We start from the raw sequence: 25,093 nt of genomic DNA, 5'->3' as shown, positions 1-25,093 counted from the left end.
TATCGTTTTAGAAATTTTAAAGTAAAAATATAAGCTGATAGTCCATTATTATTTTTAAAAAAATAATAAATTAAACTACCAGCACACACATTTTCCCAAAAAACTAAAATCAAAAATTGGTATTTTTTTATGATTTTGTGTGATTCGCGTTCAGATAGATGAAACGATACATAATATGTTCAAAATATGAAGTTAGCTCTATTACTCGTATCTTTCCTATAGGAACCCTCCAATAACTTACTCTTGTATTCGTATCAGTAAAGCTCGAAACACTCCGACGGTGGAGGCGGAGCGGTGTGTGTTTCTAGCTTTAGTTATCTTTCTGTACATTTCTTGCGCCTGATAGATAATACAGGTCAATCCCAAAGTTTATCGATAGAGTTTGGATTGTTAAACTGACTGACGACGTAAGGAATTACTCTCTTCAAAATGTTAATTTTTTTCTAGCGTTTGTTATAGGGTCGCCCGTATAGCTCATAATAATCATAGTGTATTTACCCGCGGCTTCGCACGCGTAAATAAAAAAAAACAAGCAGTTGAATTGAAATTCCGGGTTTTTACTATATTTCCGTAATTCCCAAAAATGAAATTTTGGTCTTTATTGATGTTGCATATAAATAACCGTGCCAAATTTCATGACTTTATGCCTAGCGGAAGTGATTTCGAGATTTTATCCCGACCCCGTAGGAATATAGGGATAAAAAGTAGCTTATCTACATACCAAATTTCATCCGAATCCGTCTTTGGCCGGACTACCAAGATGTCATTGCCAGATTATTGTATTGTCACAACGAAACCGACACAATTCAAAATGTTCTCATTTTAAAACTCAATCATGTTTTTTTTATACAAAGTTTATTTTAGTAATGTGAATATTTCGAATTGTGTCGGTTTCATTCTAAAGGTGCATAAGTATGACAAATTTCCAGTCTAGTTCTATTATACTTTACTCGTATCTTGTGACTTTTCTGGTTCATAAAATCCTCTTTATTCGTTTTGTCCCACGGGAATTTATAAAAATCTTGAAACCGTTTTTATCTGTTAGTATTACCTACCTGCACGCCAAATGTAAAGTCTCTAATATTTATAACTACGTAGTTAGGCCCGCTTTGAAGCGAAAATATAAATGCCATTTATTCCCTATTCCGTGGGAAATTCGAAAAGTCCTTTCTTAATGCGCGTCTACACCTAGAAAAATTATATTCCCAATTGGGATGTCCCAATTTTTGACAACATATAATAAATCGAAAACCATTTGGAGAAATAGGCTTTATGAAGCGTTTTCAGAAATCTGATTCCAAAAATGTGATAAACTCAATTAAATAAACAAAATTTAAGTAATAAAATAAATCATTTGACCCCTGCAGTGTCTCGTCACAAAGGCAGTTATAAAGCAGGTGTACACTCTTAAGCAAATTGACAGTTTGAAATGTTGCTGTCCTGCTTATAATAGCAAAGAGTGACAAAGATAGAACTTTAATCACATGATGCGCACCCGGCTTTAAACGGTTGTCATTTATCGTAAAGTCCGAAATACCTATACGAGTATTTCAATGTATTTTTACTAATTAAATTATTAAATTACTACGTTACAAGTAAATACAAAAGAATTTAAATATCAGATTTAAATAAAAATATATATTTACTATCACACCATTAAACAAACATAGGAATAATCGAAGCTAAAAGAAGAGAAATAAATAAAACTATTTGTCATGGTTCTTTTAGGACCCTAAGCCGTCCTTGAATTATTGTCAATTCGTAATGCCACAGATTATGTTATGTACGACCTGAATTTTTCTAGGCAATAGAACGTGGCTGTCTCACAGTGACGTCATCCAGCGTATTTCGTAAAAAAAATATAAAAAATTGAATACACATCCAAATTCAAAAACAATGAAAATGGTATCTTAAAATATCCTATTCTTTCCAAAAATAAAATAAAAACTACAGGTTATTTTTTTTGGTGCATCATGTCCCAATTTAAAGTTTCTAGGCCCAGCGGGTTGGGCTGTGCGTTGATCTGTAAGTCAGTCAGTAAGTTTCTTCTTTTATATACTTATGTTTTTTGTTTTATTGTTTCTTTTATATATAAGAAGAAACTGACTGATATATATGTTTACGATTAAAGAAGCCTGTTTCAGTTATATCAGGGAATTACCTTTCTGGATTTATTCTTATCCCGCGCGAATCGTTCTGTATCGCGTACGAAGTCGCGGGCAAAAGAAACACGTAGGTACTTTAACGTTTTCTTACTTTCCACCCCTCAAGATGAGGAACAGAGGTTCAAAGTTAGTATGAATTATGATTATTTAGCTTGATTTTTGAATTCGAAAATTTACGCTATCTATCTAAAACAACGTCTGTCTGTATCTGTATTGCCATATAATCTTCCGAGAAATCAATCAAAGCACGGAAAAAAGGATCGTCGAAAGTAAATCTATGCTACCCAAAATATAACGCGAGCGAAGCCGCGTGCAAACGCTAGTAGGTACATACTCGTAGGTCTCATATATTCATAAAAATGTAAATCTTTGAGTTTAACATTAAAGTGGGTGTTGTTGTGTCAATATTTGATGTCAAAAACCTTACATCCTGAATTTATAAATAGTGCATAAATATTTATGTACAACCCATGGGTTATTCTCAATCATCGAGTGCACGATTAGTTCAGTTAAGGATTTACACCAGACCGGACGTTGTATTTTCGTCTCTGCTCGTTCTTTGACGCAGACACCTAAATGAAGTCAAAAATCTACTTTGTCTATTATTAGGGTTCCTTACCTTCGGGTACGGTTCGTTAGAGTCCAAACGGCTCTCACTCACGTGTCCATCCATCCGTCTGTCACACAGCTTTTACAACCAAACAGTAGGTTGGAGCTATAGTTTTTATTTTTTTTTACAGCATTAGCATCTTGTTGACCCAAAGCCATACAAATTGTTAGCGAAAAAAACTTATACTTACGTCATCGCAAAGGTCGCTGTTTAGAGCTGATTGAGTTTGAGTTTAACTGTAGGAAAGTAAAGACCAGTCTGCTTTTATTTACTTTCCTTTGAAAACTAGAAATCTGGTGATAATGTTGTTATTATGACCAATATATTGGCAGGTAAATCAGGTTTTCTCTTAATATCCCTCATTTTTAAAGTCGGTTATAATATAATGGGCCTTATATGTATTTTGCATAGAATCAATGCTCTGCTAAAAGTGGATGGATAGACACAACCGTTTAAAAAATATTTTGACGTAACTAACAAAACTTTGTACGGAACCCTCGGTGCGCCAGTCCGACTCGCACTTGAGCATGTTTTATTTATTATTTAGTTGATTCTATGTTATCAAGTTTGTAACCTTCACCGCGTAGCATCTTTATGTCATCATAGGCCACTCAAGGTTTTCGCAATTGTCACAAGAGCGGTTGATTCTTTGTAATCTCTTATTTATGCTACTACGAGTACCTACATAATATGTAATTAGTTACTTCTAGCATTATCTGTTCTCTGTTCCAAGTAGATACTGTATGTAGTTAATGCAATAAATAAAACTATTATTTTCCTAGACTTGTATTTCCTATAAATCTTAGTTTAGTGTTACGTTCTTTTAAAGTTCTTCTGTTTTCTTAAATAACTTTAAAACTTTTTTGCCTTCATAACTCACAACGAGCCACGGCGAGCCAAATAATCAAATTTAAAGATCACACTCAGTACTGTACTGAGTAAACAATTTCCGCCTTGGAATGGGTTGATTAGGTACTGAGAAGCAAACTTTCGGCCACCTATATTTAATGTTAATACTTGAGCATTATGGCTGGTCCGTGACTGTTATCACAGCAATCAAAGCTCGCCGTCTGCATTCCATCATTACTGCTGATAGAGCACGTTTGCTCCTTTCCATCTTTCCAAGCTATTGATAACCTAGTTGCTTCATTCTTACAAGCGTTTTGCTCCCGACTTCGTCCATGATGAAAGTTTGTGGTGATTTGTGATGATGGTACTTGTGATGAATTTCTTTGACATTGCCCTTTGCATTGAATTGTCGGTGAAATGATTTGAAAGGTCATTGACCGCCGGTTTCCAGTTTTTTTGTGGATGCACAAATGTGTGTTATCATTCGATTTATTTTTATCGGAAACTGCTGTCATGTTGAAAAAATAGTTCATGATGACATTTAAAATTTATTTCGTAGTAACATTCATAACATAAAGCTTCGTTATATTTTACAATATTTCTTTACAGTTCTATTTATAATTACGTTAATTAAATTAGCAATGAATGTATATTTTAATAATCATCGAATAATGTGGAATAATGTTTGTTTAATAATACTTCATTTGTTTCCTTGTATCTAATTAATCTATGACATTTTTGTAGGGTATAACGTGCCTAGTAACATATATCAAAGATCTTCCTCTTTTATTACCTATTTCAGTACCTATTTAAGATATAAATATAGTTATTATATTACATACCATTTTCTTATGGACTAAAATATTACACTATTGAGGTGAACACAAGTAAAAGTAAGTTAAGAATAAGTAAGATCAGTAATTATTAAGCAATACAAGCCTCGTAATAAAAACTTATTTTTATCTATTTGTCTCACTTTGCTGTAATTTTTAATATTTTTGCTCAATTTAAATTGTCTTATATTAAATGATCACCATGAAAATTGTGTATTGTGAACATGTCTAGCTAAACTCGATTTAAGACGTGAGTTATCCGTTACAATATCATTTAAAATGAGTCTCACGGTAGTTTCATGTTTAAATTTTCTTTTAATGAAGGTATACACCCTATTTTCAGTTATACACATATCCACAATGTTTAAGAATCAATACGCTGAATTCTTCTATGCATTTGGTTATTATGAAAAAAAAAACTAGTTTAGTCATTAAACCTGGTTCAAACATGACTGTTTAGTAGTTTTTTACACTACTAAATAAAGTGAGCTTAACAATGACGTACGATAGATATTATTTTCAGCGAGTGGTCGTTTGAAATTTTAGATTAGGAAACTGCTTAACTTACTTACTTGGGTTAGCTACCCCAATAATCAAAGTTTAACGCAATTGCTCACAGGCTGGCTATTTTACAGGCTACACTGGCTAGCACCATTATACCCTAAGTCGAATCTTAGTTACAAGACACATGTTAATTGAATTACACGTAAAAGTTCTGGTCTAATATCAATTTTCATATTAATGGCACTCTTTGATCTTTTCACATAGCTTTGACATAAAATGAAATAGAAACATCTTTATAAAAACACACTAAAAATGCTAAGGTTTTCATACCTACAATATTCATCATAAAGGGACCCATCCAAACGATTCACTAACCTTTAGGGACGAAATAAGATATTAGGTACCTATACCAATTATAAAAAAATAATTATAAATCAGACACAAATGCATTTGGTGTTTGTAATAAATCTTACCGGCATCGAAGCGTTTCTTTATATTGATTAAAGAAATTGTTGATTTTAACTTTGTTTTGTTTGTGGCATTTAATTGGTTAATAATTTCTACTTCAAACGGGTGTCACAAACCTTTAAAGATCTTTAGCTTTTTTCGCTGGTGATCGTGAATTAGTCGATCTTCAAGTTTTCTTGTTATTCTGATTGTCGACTGGTTAGCAAATAAATAATATCATTTTATTGAATACTAAATAATTTAGGAATGAAAATTGGCAATTAATGACAAAAAACGAGGTGAAAACAGAATGTTTTGATCGGAATTGAAAGATATTTTGATTTTAGAAATGTTAATAAGTTAATAATGTTCTGAAATTATATTTTAGTCAAAAAACATCTAGAAGCATTGTTATCACCGCACGTTAAGACAATAAAAGATTCAGTAATAAAAAGTATTGGTTATACTATCGGTACGAGTACGACATGTACTATCAAACTAACTGTACCGTGGAACCCTTTCACAGAAAATGTCAAAGTGAGCTGACAGAGAAACTCGTTGTGACACTTACTATGAGAATGTTCTACGGTGGGTCAGAAATCAAAGGGTAAGACTATATGTGCATACGTAATGATGCAATTTCTATGAAAAGCATTAGTTTATTGACACTCTAAATTGTCAATTATACTATACTTAATTTATATATATACAAATAAACATACAACCATGTCTGGCACGACTCATTCGCATGGCCTTGAAATAATTATAATTAAACAAAATTAATATCACAGCAAAGAAACGCTTAAGCTTAGGCGCGCACGCCCGTTTCGTGTAATGTGCCGCGCTCAACTCGTAACGCGGGTGTCAGGACTCCACCAGAAGTCCATGTGATCGGGAACAAGCTGGGCATGCTGCTGGAAACAGTTGTGAATTTGGTCATCGCTCCTCATCCATGCCCTCCGGCATATGCAGCCCATTTTAATCCTCAGCCATGTTTAAATGATGTACCTTCCCCGGGGTCTAATGTTTTTGGTTTTTCAGGAAGCGGCCGGTTAACCATTTTACCAGAAGAGTTGGACGCAGTCGATTTATTAGATTTTATGGTTGAAGTATGTTGTGGGCTACCTGCCAAACTGCATAAGGATTTAGATGGCATAGGGGGACTGGCCGATATATGTAGTTTATCCCTAACAGCTCGTAAATATGGTCCACGTGGCACTGGTTGTTCACCAACTACATCAGGCATGATACCTATGGAAGACTTTTTATCTTTGTCGCAATTCGCTATTTCAGCATACAAATGAACAGCAAAATCTTTAGGTTCGAAGTATTCGTGAGCGAGTGCTGTTTGCCTATTATAAGGTGAGAGTGGTAACAGTTTATCTAGAGACGGGGCTCTTGTACCAACACTGATCATTTGTTTTTTATTCTTGCCAATCCTTGGGGTAGTATTTTGAAATGGCAACTCATATATATTTTCATCAGCAGCCAGTAGAGTTGGTGTATTAGTGTTACAACTTTCTTCAACTTTTATTAGTTCGTATAAATGTTCGATCATTTCACGAGCTTCTACGTAGTTATCAGGATCTTCTAATTTTTCTTTTAAATTCTCTAAAAGTTCCTTTGTCAGTTCTTCCGGTAAAGTTTGAGTGGTTTTGTCTTCTGTGGGTAGGACTTGTTCTGTATACATGTTCGGAAGTGTCGTCTCTTGGACCAAGTCTTGCGCTCGTGGTTCGTTTAGTCGATGACGTTCAGAATACTCATTTACAGACAATTGTGAAATTGATCTCGCATTATCAAGCCCGTTGGTCATTCCGCATGAACATAATCTGTCGCACAATGACCCACATGATGAATTTGATGATATCAAAAAGTTTTTCACTGTAACACAGTAACCTTTTCGTCTCATCCACCTTATGAAACTTATAAACATCGCTATTATTGCGCAACCAACAGCAGTGACTATGACTATCCCAATAACTTTTTTGTTCCTATCACTCAAACTGCTTTGATCTTTGCTTTTATGAGGAAATCTGGGATTCTTTATTTCAATAGTTATTCCCTCAGTTTTACTCTTATATGGCTCGCATTTAATGCTCGTTTCCTCGTTACAAACACCATCAATAAATTTTTTGAAAAGCATATTTTGCTCAGGCACGTTAAAGCATCGTGCGAAAAATTCATCCACTGTGCAATAGCTCTCTGTTGTAAATACTTCTCCAGAACTTGTTCCCAGCGCTTTTTCTAGCCATGGGGTAATGTTGCAGTGGCAGGGTTGCCCAAAGTAATTGTCTTTATACACTACGTTTTTAGCGGAATTAGCGTAAGCGTGTCCAATAAATTGTAAGCTCTCTGGTTTTGCTGTTTCTATCTCGTTTTCAACAAAAACAAGTTCGTGTATTGTCCCACCGGGAGCCACAATAGCATTCGTAGATAACTCGTCAAAAGTGTTACGTTCAAATAAAATTTTGTTCCAAGATGAAATTTCGAAGCCCCTTTCCATGAAATTGTTGAATTCGCTGTCCTGAATTACTACTGCCACAACAGTAGCGTGGATGGCTCCAGTGTTGATATTTTCAAATCTGTAAGTATAAACATTATTACATTAATAGAAGCACATAAGTTTTATAACACACATTACGCATCGTCTTAACATGTCGCATTACATCAGTTTATCTGTCATCAAGATTATGTTAGGAACATAAGTTTAAGAATCCAATGACATTATGTGCGTTGGATTTGAATATTTGTGGGTCTTTGTTTACCACGCAAAAAAATATTTAATGGCATTTGTAAGTATGGATATTTGACTGTGTCAGTTCTGAAGTTTGGTAATAACAATAAATAATAAAGTTTGGTCTGGTAAAAAAAGAAATATCTCTCTCACTCGCAGCCAAGCTCATTAGCGTTACAGAGATGTCAATGTTTTGTCTTTACTAGGTATTGCGATACTATACAGCGAGATATTTTTTTCAACTATTCCGTTAGTCAAATTGTTTGTATTTAATAGAAAAGTTGGTAACCGATTTGGATTGGTAGCACAATATTAGGAATAATTTTATTTTTGCAGAGCCTGTTGGTATTTTATTGTTGAATAGCTTTTGCTCGCGACTTTGTGTATCAAGAACTCGTTTATCGCTATCCCTAAGCAATTAGCAGGGAGCTAAGCAATTTTCCGAGATAAAGACTATGCGTCCTTCCTATGGTCACAAACAGTTGTAGAGGCTGGAAAGTAAACGACAGACGAACGAGATAGTTTGAAGGCCGACCCGAAGGGTAGGCCTTTGATAGTACAAGTTCATCTATTGCACTTTTGGCCGAGACTAAACATTGTACTTCTCACGACCACTGCGAGGAAATAAAAAAATCATTTATCACAAAACAAACAAAAACAATCCAAAGACTGCGTTGCTCCCGCCGTGTGAGACTCTTTACCGGCCCGTATAATATCGACATGAAATTACCGACTCGATTTTTCTACACGCCCATAGAAACTCATGTCAGTTTTGACAAGAGTTTGTATGGGCGTGTACACGAATAATCGGGTCGGTTTTTCCATGACGGTATTATCGGAGCCGGTAAATAGTGGCACCCCTCCTGCCGATTTTAGTTTTTCTTTTGTGTCATTTTTTTTAAACGAGTGTTCTTAGTGGCCAGTACCCAACCACATAATATTTAAAAAATAGTGAAAAGTAAATTCATTCGATTTAATTAGGTATTTTTTATTAAATAATAAAAAAAAACACATTTTCTTCATTTAATAGGTTGCCTGGAAGAGATCGCTCTTAAGCGATAAGGCTGCTTATTGCTCAAATTTTTTCTCTGTATCGCTTACTATGTCTGGTGTACAATAAAGAGTCTTTGTATTTGTATTTAATATTACATGATTGTTTTAAAATATACCTGTAAGTACCTACATGTTAGTAAAATTGCATCGGTGTGAGTATCTAATCTACTGTGAACGTTCCAGCTTTAGTTAACTGACTTGAAAAGCTAAATGTGTAAATGGTTGAAGATACTCTTAAACTGATTTAAGTAAAAATGATCTAAGGATTTTACCTTGAATGTGAAATATTTAGACTGGCAACAGCCGACTGAAGAGCATTGGTGGCGAATTGGTGTATTTTACACCCGTAGAAATGGAGATTGTTTATAAGAGATTTCTGTGCAAAGGCTTTACTTTCTATTAGATAAAATGAGCAGTTTATAGCCATGACAGTATTGTATGTGTTTGCTGAGAAGGATCTGGATCTCAAAGCTTGCACATCCACTTTCTCCATAGTAATTGCCGCAGCAGAAGATCCAAAAGTCTGCTCTGGCAACTCAGATATAGTAATGTTCTTCAACTCGATCTGTAAATAAAAATAATTGCCTTTACATAATTTTATAGTCATCGCCTTTACTTGTTTTAGGATTTTCCCTGATACAAGGCTACGACAAGGGGGACCAAACGAAAGAAAGGAATAATAAAAATTACAATTGCATGTCTTTTCTTCCGTATAGTTAACTTAAAATTCAAAATGTTTATTTAACACCAGGCCAGGAGATTTAAAATCTTGATACAGTATTTCCCAACCTATTTATTCAAATATTGTATTTTCCAGCAACAGATCCGAAATCTCGCCTTTAATACTTGCGTATGGTGCAGTGGGTAAGTCGCTTCGCACAATATTACTAATTACATACTTTCGCTTTTACGGTTTGCGCATAAGTATATACGGAATTCACTAAACTTGTAAACACAGTTCGCAATAGATTAGATTGTTTATCATATGTCATAAAAACATACCGTCATTCCTGGGCCATGTACACCAACATTAGCAGCACTGGGGTCAAGCATAAAAGCGCCAGAGTTCAGTTGTAACTGTTGTACATTAGAAATGCTCATAGTCAGTAGCCAGGAGAAAGCAGGTCCTTCAACGGCAACAAAATCGCTGTCTCTTATGGTCACCGATAGAGGTCCTGAAAGTTTAAACCATAGAACATGAATAAATATATATAAAAAATTGTTACTCAAATATGTGTTGAATGAATGAATATAATTTTTAAGTTGACAAACATTTCTGAATTTGCATATTCCTAGGTACTGATTGATTTATCAACTCAAAACAGAACGGTCTATCATCAGGACGAAAAGCCAAATGGTTATTTACGCATAAGATCCGGGTTATTTACAAATTAGGAACTAATTTCTTAATTATAAAAATAATACAGATAGCGAAAGGTCCTCATAATATCGCTTGCTATTGTCTAGATACATTCTTTTGTATTTAGTTCCGTTCGCCCTATGAGTCATTATCCTGTAAAACACGAATGCCGAGTCGGGGAAACGTATATTTTTAGACAGCAATCCGCGGACGGACGCGGCTGCTGGGCACCTAGCTGCTCGAAACATGTCCCCGATTTGGAATATAAGTAAATTGTCTTTATTTTAGCAAAACCACGACTTACAGAATTATTGATAATATCAGCGTAAATGATAAATCTTGAATAACCGATTTATTATAATACGAATATTTGGTCGACTTCTACTTGAAATCTTTGATCTTGTCGTATTATAATCAGTTTATAATTCCGTTAGGTAGGTATACACATTTATGTTTATTAGTGTAGACACACATACTAGTTTTACTTACACTTTTATATTTGTGTAACTACTGTTATGTATACTGGTGTATCCTTATCTTACTTAATAGCTTTGCATTTTGATGCCAGTTTTAGTATTATAATTTTACGCATTAACATACAATATAGATGTATTTCCGCGAATAGAAGAGAAATATATCTGTTTCTTTTAAATAGTATAATTCACTTTTGCTGTGTATTAGCTTCACAAAGAAGTCCTACTTTTAGCACTAACGATCGAAATCCTTGAATTATTAGATTTTTACCCACTATCAATTGGAATTATACCTATTATTTATAACTCGATCACATTACAATAATAAAATGAAAAAAAAAAAAAAAAAAAGAACGTGTTTTAAACAGTAATTTGTCACGAACTTTAGCAATTTAGGTAGACGTACAAAAACATAATTGCCGAAAAGTTCTTTTATAGATGAGATTTAGATTTTACAATTAACTACAATTCGCTTGCTATAGAATACGTACTGTTATTGTATTAACATGATAACTAAGTGTAAGTTTTTTCCTGATGTGTTGCAGAAACACCATAAAATTATTTGATCCCAAAATTTATTATTAAACAGTGAGCAAGTAGGTATGTAAATAGGTACCTAGTGTATTCTTTTGTAAGTGCGTATTAGTTCTCAATTTTATTTTATTGTCTCCGCTAGACAGTCGCTCGGGATTGTGTTTTTTCTTTGTTGGGATGTGGATGTGGTGTGCGTCATTAGTCCATAACACAGCATCTGCCCACATGTCGATGTCAAATCGGCGACAGTTATAAGTCTTCATTGCAATATCCACTTTCATACATTGCATACCGAAAATGGTTTGTTATAACATAATTTACAAATTATTCGCATTTTTTACTCTTTACTTGTAGATAAGGAGGACGTAGTAATCTAATCGTGACCACAGCCCTTATAATGGCAATTTAAACTAACTCTGTAATAGAAGCACGCGCTCAGTAAGCTTCCTCGATGAAAGAATACTTAATGTACACAGTTCACTGTGAAGTAGCGGCTGGCTTTTAAAAGGTATATTTCAGCTATTTAATTATAAATTCAAATCACTGGTAACAGTATACTAAATAGCATGGTGATTTAATTTAACACTCGAATTGCGACCCTTGTTGTTTATTCGACGATGCTTGAACATTTCTTAACAATTTCGCTTAGCAGATATGAAGGCAAAGCATAAAGCAGAGTCGTTCGCATTTGCTAAATCTTATATTAGCGTACACTTGGTTTCACAATAAATACAATAGCTTAAAATGAGAAAATAAGTTACCTTTGATATTGCTAAAGGTTCTTTCCTCGATACGCAAGACGTCACACTTCTCTATTTCAAGGTATACGCTGATAACATTGAGATTGCTCGCTGCAAACTTCCTCATGAGGACGTGTCTGTTACCAGACAGGAAGATGTGCCGGGCATCTTGCAGTTTGGTTAAGGAGTTGACGCTAAACAGCACAGCCTGGGCGCCCGTCACTATAAGATCCGTTGTAGTTTCTGGTAGGTCCCCTTCCAATATGTCTATTGACTGTAAGTAAAGAAATATATCGTATTAATTCAGGATGCGAATGAAGCAAGAGTTTTATATTTATGTCACTTAATGCAATCAAATGCAGTCAAACTAAAAATTAAATGTTTTACTTTCGGTACCTTACATTCAGTTATGTAAAATTTAAGGCAGAATTTTATTTCAACTTTTTGATCTTCCAAATAATTTGAAGAATATATATGGGACAGCCGGTAGTAATTTAAAACCTCTAAATATACCGAGAAGACAAATAATGCAATAAGAACATATTTTAGACGTAATTATTGTGCAACAGTTCGGCGCAAAACTGAATCTATGTAACAAAGACTGAAGACTGACGATTGATTCACTTTTGTGCCGAACATTAATTTTGCCAATAAGGGCAAAATTATAGTTCTAGTTCAAAAAGTTATAAAAAATATGCCGCCATATTTCTATGTATCTTAAATCGCTATCAATTGGTTTGAATGTCAGGAAGGTACCTACTACTGTTGACTCAGTTTTGCACCTTGTTGTAGGGACATTAACATTTTTTTTATAGATAGTAAATGATAAACCAGCCGGTGAAATTACTGGCACTTGAGGTATCCCATCTTAGGCCTCTAGGTTGGCAACGCATCTGCAATCTTCCTGTTGTTGCAGGTGTCTATGGGCGGTGGTGATCTCTTACCATCAGGAGACCCATTTGCTCGTTTGCCATCCAGTCGAATAAAAAAAACCATTTATAACAATTAAACATATTATATTTAGTCATTGTTTAAAAATTATCACAAGTCGCATACTGTTTTGATGTATGACTAACCTTATTATAAAGCTTACACACAAGTCTATTGTAACCCGACCTGTGTTTATGTTTAGCATGAACCTGTAAATGTAAAGGGTGTTAGCCAGTTCGCCTGGCTCACAAACGATCTATTGTAACTATGCTGATATTGATATTACCTAATTACAGCGCAAGAAGATAGTGTATGTAGGTAGTGTAATCTTTTGATGTCTTAAATACTTTGTCCTTCATAAAAATAGTTTTTAGCATTCGTACCACGCAGTCGTAAGACGCAGTCAATACTTTACTTAGAACACTGCTAATAATTACCTAAAATATTAGCTTCGACGAATACAAGCCTTTCAATTTAACAATTCTGTAAATAATGAGTAATAACTAAAAAAAAACCGGCCAAGTGCGAGTCGGACTTTAAAATTATTAAAAATATTTTTATTATATGATGTAACTAAAAATTTACGGTTTTCGTAATTTTTCCTTTATCTGTGCTATAAGACGTTGCTTCGTACCAAATTTTAAGATTCTGAGTTCACGGGAAGTACCCTGTAGGTTTTGATTCCCTTGCGAGTTTCGATAGTTTGCGGAAATTTGCGGCATAAACGGCTGTATCTTTTGATTGCGTTGGCTTAGAAGTTCGATTTTTTCACAGCTCTAAGGGACAGTAGACCTGAGTATTTGATATAAATTTCAGCTTGATAGGTACGTACACGCGTTCCTGAGAAGAAGGGTATTGACAGGCGGACGGACGGACAACAAAGTAATAATATAAGGCTTCCGTATTTTTCTTTCGAGGTACGGAACCCTAAAAACTACGCTATAATAATAGCTTCGTGCAATTTTAACCACATATGCATTAAATTTTTAGTTTGTGTTTTGAATATGATCAAAAATAATCAATCACTCAACATATCACTCAGACGCGTATTTAATACTTTTTCACTTCTCACGCTCTTAAACTGTTACTTTATTAGTCTTTGCATTATCGGGACTTAAGTTCGTCATTGATCTCTAGGGATTAAAGTATTTTTTTAATTTACTTTGGAAACACCTAAACAGCCAATCACGGTGTTAGTGAATGGAGGATTATCGCCATTTTCAGTGACTGTGTATAGACAATTTTTAGGGCGCGGAAATAATCTCAAAATTACATCTGTGCAAAAGTATTAAAAACAAGATTTCATTTCGTGAAACACTATTACTTAATGATTACGAATATAAATCTCTTCAATTATATTAAGGATGAATTCATTTTATTATGCATAGTACAATTATTTTTAAAATAGTTTTCAAGTTTGAATCTGTTGGCTAAATATGCAAGCATCACTTTACAAAAAAGAAAAGAAAAGAGAAACAGCGGAACAATTTTTTTTGCTAGGTATTTGGATTTTGAACATTTTGTCCATTAGTCGTATTGAGCGTACGTTTTTAAAAAGTTTTGAACAGAACGTATTTTTTTTCCTTGCATTCAAAGTGAAGACTAAACAACCATAATGACACTTGAACTATAGCCACCCTCGCTCTGCTCGGATGGCTAAGCATCTCGTGTCATTATGGCTTGTTTTAGTCCCTTGTTGCATAATCTATTACTGTAATAAAAGAAACTAATTGAATTAGATTTGATTCAATACTAATAGGACTTCAGTTGTCATTTTGTAAAATCAAAATAATGTTCCAGATAGAGACATAATTTAACGTCAGTGATAAATAGGTAGCTCCTTGTATTTCACTTTATGTCGTTATCAAGCGCTCGGGTTCACGTTCATGTACCGATAACGAACTCGCTCTAAAACTATCCTTCTTTATTGTGTTGTCTTGAATCGTTGAGACCGTCTTCGTTGAGTTAGGTATAGAGTTAATTTTTTCAGGGTTCCGTAGTTGAAGGGTGACAAACGGAGACTGTCTGTCACGGCTTTATGTCAAAAAACGTAACATTTTGTTGTTTCACGTATACGTATATATTTTCGCCCTTGAGTGTACGGAACCCTCGGTCCGCGGATCCGTCTCATCATTGGCCGGTCTATTTACATACCTATTATAAAAGTATTTATCATTACCCTTTCTTTAACGAAACTTATGTACCTACACCTTAATCTTTCTTTTCAATCAAGACTTACTTTCATGTTAAACACACGGGTAGGTACTCGTAAAGTTGTAAGTGTGATGTATGTATGTAACAGTTTCTTTTACAGAACAGCGTCTAGCTTCGTAATACGTACTTTTTGGTGCTGAGTCAGATACAGGTTTGAGCACTTACGTTTTGCAACTATACGCGAACAGAGCAAGTCGAAGTCGAGAGTTGTGTTATCCTTTTATAGTATCATAAACGCAAGATGATAGCAGAAACGTTCGATGTATGACCCCAATTTACCTTTAGTTGTACCCTTCTGCATTATATACGACTGAGTCTAATTAGGTTCCACAAAGACGTAGACGAAAAGAAAGAAGGAAAACTGTTAAGTATTTTACCCATTTTCAAGACAGTTTTCAATGATTTACGGTTATTCACAAGAAATGTTTTTGTTGCAGCAGGGTTACTACGAAACTCGAAACTCGAAGTTCGTGTCGTGCGGTCCCTCTGACACTTATACTATTTAATACGAGAGCGAGAGGGACGGTACGATACGAACTTCGAGTTTCGTAGTAGCCCTGCTGGATGTAGACCGTGATTAGCTTTTATATCGGGAGCTCATTAAAGGTAACCACGGTCTACATCCCGAAATTTTCAAGTTTTGTCATAAGGCCAGAAAAATCTTTTTCTTTTTTTTTATTTAATTATTTTACTGTCAATGTACCATTTTCCATCATTGATGATAGGCTAAATAGTATTAATTAACTTCAATAGGTACTCAATAAAAAACCGTACATCTGTGAAAAAAATAAGAGTCTACCTATTTAAGGAGAGCGGCCACACCGCTGCTCAAAATACGGAGACGGCACGGAATCGCAGTGATGTGTCATAAGCGTCGCGATTTTATAGCATGTTCTCCACGCCGCTACATAAAATACGCAAACGGTGTGGAATCGCACTCGCAGTGACGTGCCGTAAACGTCAGGACTTTCCACCAAAATTCCGCACTGTCTGCGTATTTTGAGCAGCGGTGTGAAGGGCATGCGATAAAATCGTGACGCTTACGGCACATCACTGCGATTCCGTACCGTCACCGCTTTTTAAACAGCGGTGTGGTCGCTCCATTAAACGTGTCCTTTCTCTTCATAGAACTACCTATACATAAATGGGTGACAATAAATGTATGAAAAAATATAGAATTTTTGAAGTCCATAGATAATGTAATTAGTGGATGAATTGACATCTATCTATATTAATAATTTCGTCAAGGGGTACGGTAGACTCGAACGAAATGCACATCAAATTGAAGTGCGTAAAAAATTAGTCAATCCGAGTCGACAACTTGTAGGCGGAAAATTCGGATTATCGAGTATTTTCAATATAAACTTGAATTAATTACTAAGTATATAATGGCGTTGCGAAGTAAACATGTCAAAGTCATCACATCAAAGTGGCGTTAGTGTCACGCAAGTGTCACGTCATCACGTGTCACAGGTGTCACGGGTTTGCATTTCGTTCTCCATTGTGACCTCTTAAGGGTCCCACACACGGTACGATTCGTCGATTTTCATCAGATCGATCGTACAGACGAATCGTACCGTATATGGGGCCCTTTTGGTCTAATTTCTTTGATCATAATTATTTGGGCAAATAAGATTTAAGAGAACTATCTACTGGTGAAATACCGATACGTAGGTTAGCTGTGAAAGTGTTTGTGATAATATTAAGGCTGGGAATATACGTAAATTTTTTCGATAAGTACGTACGACAGTCTTTACACTGGCAATTTTTTTTTTCAAACATTATTATGAGTAGGTACATTTTACCCGAGCGAAGCCGGGTTTTCATCTAGTTGCTTTAAATAACACGGTATTATACGGAATTATTGCAATAGCAGAAACTACGACGTCGTCTTTTACCGAAACTAATGAGTCTGCCAACTAAACAATAGGCCATGAGATATTTCGTACATAGGAGTTCGAGTGTTTGGAAAACTAGGTGGACCTGACGGAAGCACAGCACAATACCCAGTGATTTTCGATTAACTGTGATAGGGCATAAGTCAATTGAAACAATGGCTGGGTGCGTTCCGAGACACCGCCAAAGAACATAGGTATAGGCATTAAGGTGACTAATTCTGCGAGTTATAATTCGGCTTGAGTGAACCTAAGAGCGATTTTGCATTGACTGATACGATAACAATATATGGTTGCTGATACTGATGATCTACCGACAAACTTGGTAGTGACCACTGGTCTTTGAAAAACACGTTACACATATTCCAGACGTGTCATGACATCGTTGGGTTGGCTACGATATAATATCGTTTTATTGTGGGTTAAAATTTGGGAAGGCATAAGAAGTAAGAACTGGAACTGGCCGCCTGGTAAAAGTGGCGGGAAGGTGCTGGATGAGGAGAACACTAGACCGAGATGAGTGGCGAGCAATGCAGGATGCCTACACTCAGCATTGGGTGGCTATGGGCTGAAGAAGAAGAAGTAAGAATACGTATGCTAAGTATGCGTATACATAAGTGGCCTAATGCCACGGCGTAGGTAACCTGTGTTCCGGACGTACTCGTAAGTACTGTATGAGTACTCTAGTTAATTCGACACTAATATAATTATAAGTAACGCATAAAATGCATATTCATTTTTTAGGATAAAGTGAAGAAATGACACTTCTTATATTGGTATTTCTTCTTTTTTTTTCCTCTTTGTTCTTTTATAAATATGTTATTATCCATCCCATACCAGCCTTTATACGTCCCACTGCTGGGCACTGGCTTCCTCTGAGAACAAGAGGGCTTGAGATGTGTTATTATAATACTACAAAAATATCGGTCTCGTGCGAGTCGGACTCGCGCACCAAGGGTTCCGTACAGATTAGTAGGCATCTCACCCATAATATAGGTACTTACGCTGTAAACAGCTGTATCTATAAAATCCAGTAAACGCAGGGCCTTGCTTCTAAGCAAAATGTACGCAGCATGGGGTTATGTTATATTGCTTTCTTGGGACACCTCTAAATTTTTATTTTATTTTTGTTATTTGTCGATGCAGCGGCAATAGAAATACACACATTATGTATAAATTTCAGCTGTCTATCTATTACGGTTCTTGAAATACAGTCATGTGATTGTGACGAGAAACATCCTCTAAATGAAAGCTTCTGTAGGTACCATACCACTACCACAACCACTAATACCATTGACGTGACCAAATAACGAACACAAACGAACTTGACACTAATAACTAAAATTCTGCTTAAACGAATTCAACGCCGTTTCTAAGAATTTCAAAGCCGAATAAGATAGAATTAAGATTAGAAGTTAAGCAATGTAATTTGAACAGAATTAATTTTCAGAGAAATAAACAGTTTAAGTAATTTTTTTTTCTTATGAAAAGTTGACATTATTAACATACATACTTAATGCAACAGGTACAGTCAGTGCCCTAACATAAGTAGGTATCCGCTTTTTTATACAACTAGTATAGTGAAATATGTATATTTATGTACGTAACTTATTTTTTGTAAATGGTTTACCAGCTTATTACTTAGTGTTCCGTACCCAAAGGGTGGCAAACGGAACCCTTTAACGCTACGCTATGTGTCTGTTAAGGGCTGTAAGCATTTCAAGAACTGTAATGTAGACAGCTAAAATTTACACTTATGATATATTTCCGTGTAATTATATCTGCCCTGAGCGGGGTTTCGAACCCGAGACATCAGGCTTCGTAGTGAGGTTTTTTAACCACTAGGCTATCCGGTCGTCTAGGTTCTCTCTTTATGTACAGTCAACGTCATAAATAAGTGATAACTTTTGTACCTTGTCACTTTAACGTCATGTTTGAAAAGCCATACGAAATTATGTAACGACTGAGAGTGGCAAGGTACAGAAATGATCACTTATTTATGACGTTGACTGTACCTACAACAGGTATGCCCAGTAAGTTTTTTTATTTGTGGTGTTTTGCCTGTACGGAATTGTCGGTGCTCGAGTCCAACTTGCACTTGGCCGGTTTTTTAATATAGAGATCTACTACACGAATTATAGGTAGATGTCCTCAAGTCCAACACAATGATGCCCGTTATTGTTTTTATATTTTATTTACAAGTACATATCTATAATAAGAAGCAATAACCAGGCCTGACGTCGGCCGCTATGCGCCGAACACGTGATCGTAGGAACATCGTCGTCTCTTACGTGGCAATACGATCTGGCAAACGAAATAAGATGAGTTCAACAACATATTCCTTTAACTAGCAAGCGTGCCGGTGTGCTACTTCCATTAAGCTTGCAGTAGGTAATTAATAGGTAATGCCTGTCTTGTCTAATGTGAAAAACAAAATTATTGTATTTATCGTAAGAAATTATCCTAACAGCGTTCCCGTTACTTTTAATAACAATCACCAAATATTCAAATTAAATTCGAAATACTAGTACAGTCACCAGCACCAATATCTGACACAACAAGCGTGCATAAATATCTGATACGACTCTATTTCTAGGGCCGGAAGAACGTGTCAGATATTTTTGCATGCTCCGCTGTGGCAGATATTAATACTGGTGACTATACCTACTTGTCATATCTGCTAGATATAGGTATTATTGAGTACGGTCATTTGCAAAGAAAAAGTATCCCCCAATATGGTTATCGCCCATACGAGAGGGGGAGGGTACGATCTATCTGCAGTTGACTGTACGAATATAATAAATTGTCCTCAATTGACAAATAATTAAAATATTCTGTCTATTGATATCATAGAGGTTGAGATACAACCAAAGAAGTTTAGAGTATCATTTTGATCTATCAACAACGAAAACCTCAAATATTCTGATGCTATCATGTAAGATACTTTCGATTGTAGAGTTTATGTGAGGCCGGTCGCCACCTCCCTACCCAGCGAACGACTCAAAATTACGATCGCTGATTGAATAGTGAAAGTGAGAACAATAATATTAAGATTTATCATCATATTGAACATGAATATTTAATTGCATTAAAACATTAGTTCTAATTCACCGTTCTTAACTTACAAAATGGTCAATCAAAGACACAGAAAAATATAAGTAACAAACTTTAGAGTATCATGGTAGAGGGTGCGCTCGTCGCAGGAAGCGATCTCTCATTACGTTTTTTTATGGTGTGTTCGTTGCTCCCGCACCGTTCTGTTTCTACATGTTGTTCTTTCTCAAAACTTGCGAAGACTGATTATCACTTTTATACTTTTCTCTTTTGAAAAAAATAATTAGAAAAGTGTATTTTTGCTACTAAACTTTAAAACAGAACTTTTCAAATACTGAACTAAATATGTTTTTTGCTCAGTTATTCTTAGTATGTAAATCGAAAAGTAAATGTTTTAAAAGCTATATTACGCCATTTTACCAAATATAAGGCTATATACATAAAGTGTGCTGTGCAATACAACATACAGTCACAGCAATAGGCATATATTATACCAGTAATAAATTTAGCCTGTTTGTTTCGTTGGTAGATACGAAGTTCTAGAGATATACAAGTCATACCTTGTCCTGTCAGCTCACTCTTATTTTGATCGAACGATAGCTGTGTGTTTTACATATATTTTTCAAATGGGAACAGTAGGCAAAGAAGCAGGTAGCCTTAATTAAATCCTGACTTCTCTACTTTTTAATACACAAATTCATGCAATAACTTGTGATATAATTTAAACTAAGTATGAATAACAATAACAAATATCAACAGACCAATACTTGTAGTCCGCAGCTTGTCAAAGCAGACAATGGTCCGACCAGGGACACACGAGCGGCGATAGTAATTAACTTCCGGCTTGGTGTGCGGGACACCTAAGCAGTGGACACAACACACAACTGTGTTTAGTTACATATGACCGTAATTCATACAAAAGGTGTATGAATGTATAAGAATCAAACTGACACGTTTCTCGTAACGCTTTTACGCTAATGAATAGACCGAACGCGTTATGGGTAAAGATTCAAAAACATTGTTTTGAAAATTGCAAATGTTTGTTCGATTGCTTCAGTAGGTAGGGACTCATTACTCACCACGAGTGCAAATTTACAATATTTCCATTAAGTATTGTATTCCAAAATTGTTAACTGAGGTGTCAAAATGTTTGGAAGTATTGATTAGGTTTATAATTTGTGTTTAACAAAACTAAAATTTTAATAGTAAGCCCCAGTTCTTTTCAAAAATAAAACTAAGATGCTGTACGATGAAATTTTTGGGTACTATACGTGTCATAATATATTATAATGTCTAGTCTTAATAGTTTATAATTTTAAATTCTTTAAGTAGGTAGGTACCTACCTACATAAACCGAAAGGATATATCTCAGGACGTTTTCGAAAGTTAAAGAAAAATAGGTAGGTTTTTAGTAGTAGGTTTTTTTGAAAAAGGGATTTTTTTGCCTTGCAGTGGAACAAGCTAAGTAAAATAAAATAAAATAAACAGTATGTATCTTTGTGCATGTTTACCGAAAACTTCCATAACTTAGTTCTTGTTGTATAATAGGTTACGTCTACTTCCTTCATGATCTTATATTAATTTTATCTAAATCGTTTCAGCAATAATAATTTAATTACCATTTGATATCGTTTAATGGTTCTTGTTTTAAGAACAAACTTGTTTGCTAGGCACAACAAGTAAGAGGTTTAAAATATTAAGCTGCGTTAACTGTCTATTGCTATCAGTGTCCTATATCTTACTTTTACAAATACAGACGTATACTGACCAAGGGCAGGGAGAGGGAGTTTAATGAAAAAAGGGATAATCGGTTGCTCGAAAATAAACAATTCGATGCGTGTCATTAGTACCTACCTATAATTGGCTAAATTCCTAAAAATGATTTTAATTAGTCAGTCAGTTCGATTATCGAAAAATATTGGACACTTGTTTACTTTTGTCACTTAAACAAAAAATTACAAAGATGATGCACGTCAAAGTTCGGGAGCGTGGGCCCCTCACGTCACGCTGTGCTAGAAAGTGTCACACGCGGAAATTTAACTGGCTACATCTTTATATTTTTTGTTTGATTGACAAAAGAAAAAATACGCGTCGAATATTATCTGATAATCTAACATATTACACGATATTGTAAATAAAATATTTTCTCGGCGCTGTCATCGTTCATCCACCATCACCTCTCATATTTCGTTTTCTAGATTTTTTTTACCGTACAACGGCAAAAACTACTAGACACTGGCAAAATTGTCCTCCGATGGACAGAGCCATATTTTTTTAAAGAAACAACAACAACAACATATTACACGGAGTAATTAGAATTTTTAAGGAAACTAACTATTATATTATTTGATATTAAGTATATATTAATTATTATTATTATTATTGTAACATATAATATTATTTTAATATTTCTCTATTATTCTAAGTACCGACATAATTATGTAGTTAGATATTAAACCGATGCTTGATATTTAATTCACCTACCTCAGACGCTTCGTGCCTAAAAAAATTGCTTCTTGTGTTTGGGCTTATTAATTGATAGTTAATTATTATCAATTATACATAACTAACATAATGTTTTAATATCGAACATGTTAAACTTAAGATCTCTTTAAAGCAAGTTCAGTTATTTTTGTAAATTGTGCCGTTCTAAATGTTTGTGTTGCAGAGGTTTATATTTATCTATTTTGGCATCACACAAGTCTCACACCACATCGATTTATTTATGTACATAAAAAAAATTTATAAGAAGGTTTTCGTCTGACGAGATAAAATGAAACCGTTTGCTCCTGCGCCGGGTCAGGTAGTTTTCTTTGTTTACGTCGGTTTTTTGTTCTATTGGCCTTCAGTTAAAACTCACAGTTTTGTTTTAGATTGGGTGGCAATTTGCGTTGGTTGATTCATACAAAACATCATTGGTACATAAGTAGTTTACAAACATACAAGTGATATAGATAATTTGTTTTTTTCCCGGAATCTAAACTAGGTGTCTACACCAAAGTTCATCTTAATCGGTATGTTATTGCATGATAGATAACAAACATTTTCACATACTTTCTTAGTTATATTATAAATTTTTAATACTTACTGTTGTTTTTAGGTGTAAAATATTTAGGTACGCTACGGTACAACAAATAGGTAGGTAGGTAAGTCAAATTTAGGTGAGCGTCTAATTTTATGCAAGGAATTTTGGTGCCTAGATGTAGAAACATTATTTTTGATTGGGGGACATTTTGCCTACACTCCAATATCTGGTTTTCCTTATTGATGTAAATAATGTATCACTAACCGGTTTTAAATCACGAGATAAAGTTGCAATGCATATGAGCGACAGTAACTATTACTTATTTTTAATGAAATTATGCTGATCTGTGGACATAACGTTTAAGTACCTTAATCTGCATTTAACTAAAACTGGTCTCTGTCAGAAAAACATACTTTGATATGAATATCCAGTTTCTATTATAAAAAAACCGCATAACGAAAATAGTATACGTTACTCGCACCCGCGCCTAAGTAAGGTTATGAATGCCTAGACAACTCTTATAACTAAACCACGCAATTCACAAATACGGTTGCAAGTAAAATTGTTATTCATTCGTCGTATGTTGTTTAATAATACCTAGTTACTGATTTGAGGAGATAGTGGTACATACCTGATCGTGGGGCACTGTACAGTTGACAATGGTCCATGATGGGTGGGCAGCTGGAACACACTCACAAAATGTTTTGTATCGGTTGCACAGACCGAGTGAATTCTCAGCACAAACGAGTGACTCAAACGCCACGAGCACCAGAAACGCGTACAGTCGCGACAACGACATGGTGCCGCGCTCGGCGCGACCAACCGCGCTGGACGAGCGACATGCACAGACTGGATTGGCCTACCTACAGTACACTGTACAGCGACGGCCACCGGCTGGTGTCTTTCGATAGTGATGCCATTTGTTGAAGCGGGCTCTCATTTATCGACGTCGATGATGCTATTTAACTGCTACTAATCACACATAACTTGCTAAATTATCACTATGCCTAAGGTTACCAGATGTAAAATTGTTAGTCACGACCGTAAAAATTATCTGAAAGCGGCAAAATAAGACGGAGGAAGGCGGTCAGAGACAGCATTGCTCCTTTTCTATTAGTCCTTGAATTTTAAACTAACTTATGGAGTACCTAGGTGGTAATGACTTCGGATATAGACACCATATAATAATTAAGTATTTCACAAATCACATTGCAGAGAAATGGTAACATTTATAAAGTCAGACTGGAATCGAGACAAAAGCGCAGATAATCTTTACTTGTATTGCCTAGATAAACCCTGTTAAATGGCCCTGATTATGCCGACGGTCCCCATCAACAGAGTCGGATCTGCAATTATTGTACCAAAGTCAAATATACCTGCTGTTTTACATTAACTTTGAGATAATAATCCCGAAATGGCCAAATTGCAGATCCGACTCTGTTTAGGGATTGTATTGTCGATGCTAGTTCAATTGATTATAATTTATAAAATGCAAATGTTAACAAATAAACTATGTAGTGATGTTTAGTATACAGCTGGACCAGTTGATACACACATCAATTAACGGGATCGGGATAGCTAAATAAATTTGTACTGGTAGATGCTTTGTGATAAAAAATAATATTTCACTTAATTCCTGGATTCCATGTGCGAATAAAATGTAGTGTGGTATC

The 25,093-nt window shown here is 35.1% G+C and overlaps 2 protein-coding genes across 2 annotated transcripts in view; one reads left to right on the top strand and one right to left on the bottom strand.

The window, feature by feature from the left end:
• The window catches only part of hiw (MYC binding protein highwire), a 104,236-nt gene that overhangs the window by 38,528 nt on the left and 40,615 nt on the right, over window positions 1–25,093 (top strand). The gene's annotated exons all lie outside the window — the stretch shown is intronic.
• LOC141433156 (uncharacterized) lies at window positions 4,859–24,349 on the bottom strand. The gene is made up of 5 exons (XM_074095061.1): window positions 24,052–24,349; window positions 12,324–12,576; window positions 10,198–10,370; window positions 9,468–9,760; window positions 4,859–7,990 (listed from the first exon to the last, which is right to left on the bottom strand). Exons 1-5 carry the CDS (start codon window positions 24,217–24,219, stop codon window positions 6,394–6,396), a joined length of 2,484 nt encoding a protein of 827 aa, XP_073951162.1. The 5' UTR covers window positions 24,220–24,349; the 3' UTR covers window positions 4,859–6,393.

This window comes from Choristoneura fumiferana, chromosome Z (genome assembly GCF_025370935.1).
Source record: "Choristoneura fumiferana chromosome Z, NRCan_CFum_1, whole genome shotgun sequence".
NCBI lineage: Eukaryota > Metazoa > Arthropoda > Insecta > Lepidoptera > Tortricidae > Choristoneura > Choristoneura fumiferana.
Note: the sequence above shows the minus strand (reverse complement) of the source record. Positions and strands in the feature narration are given on the sequence as shown.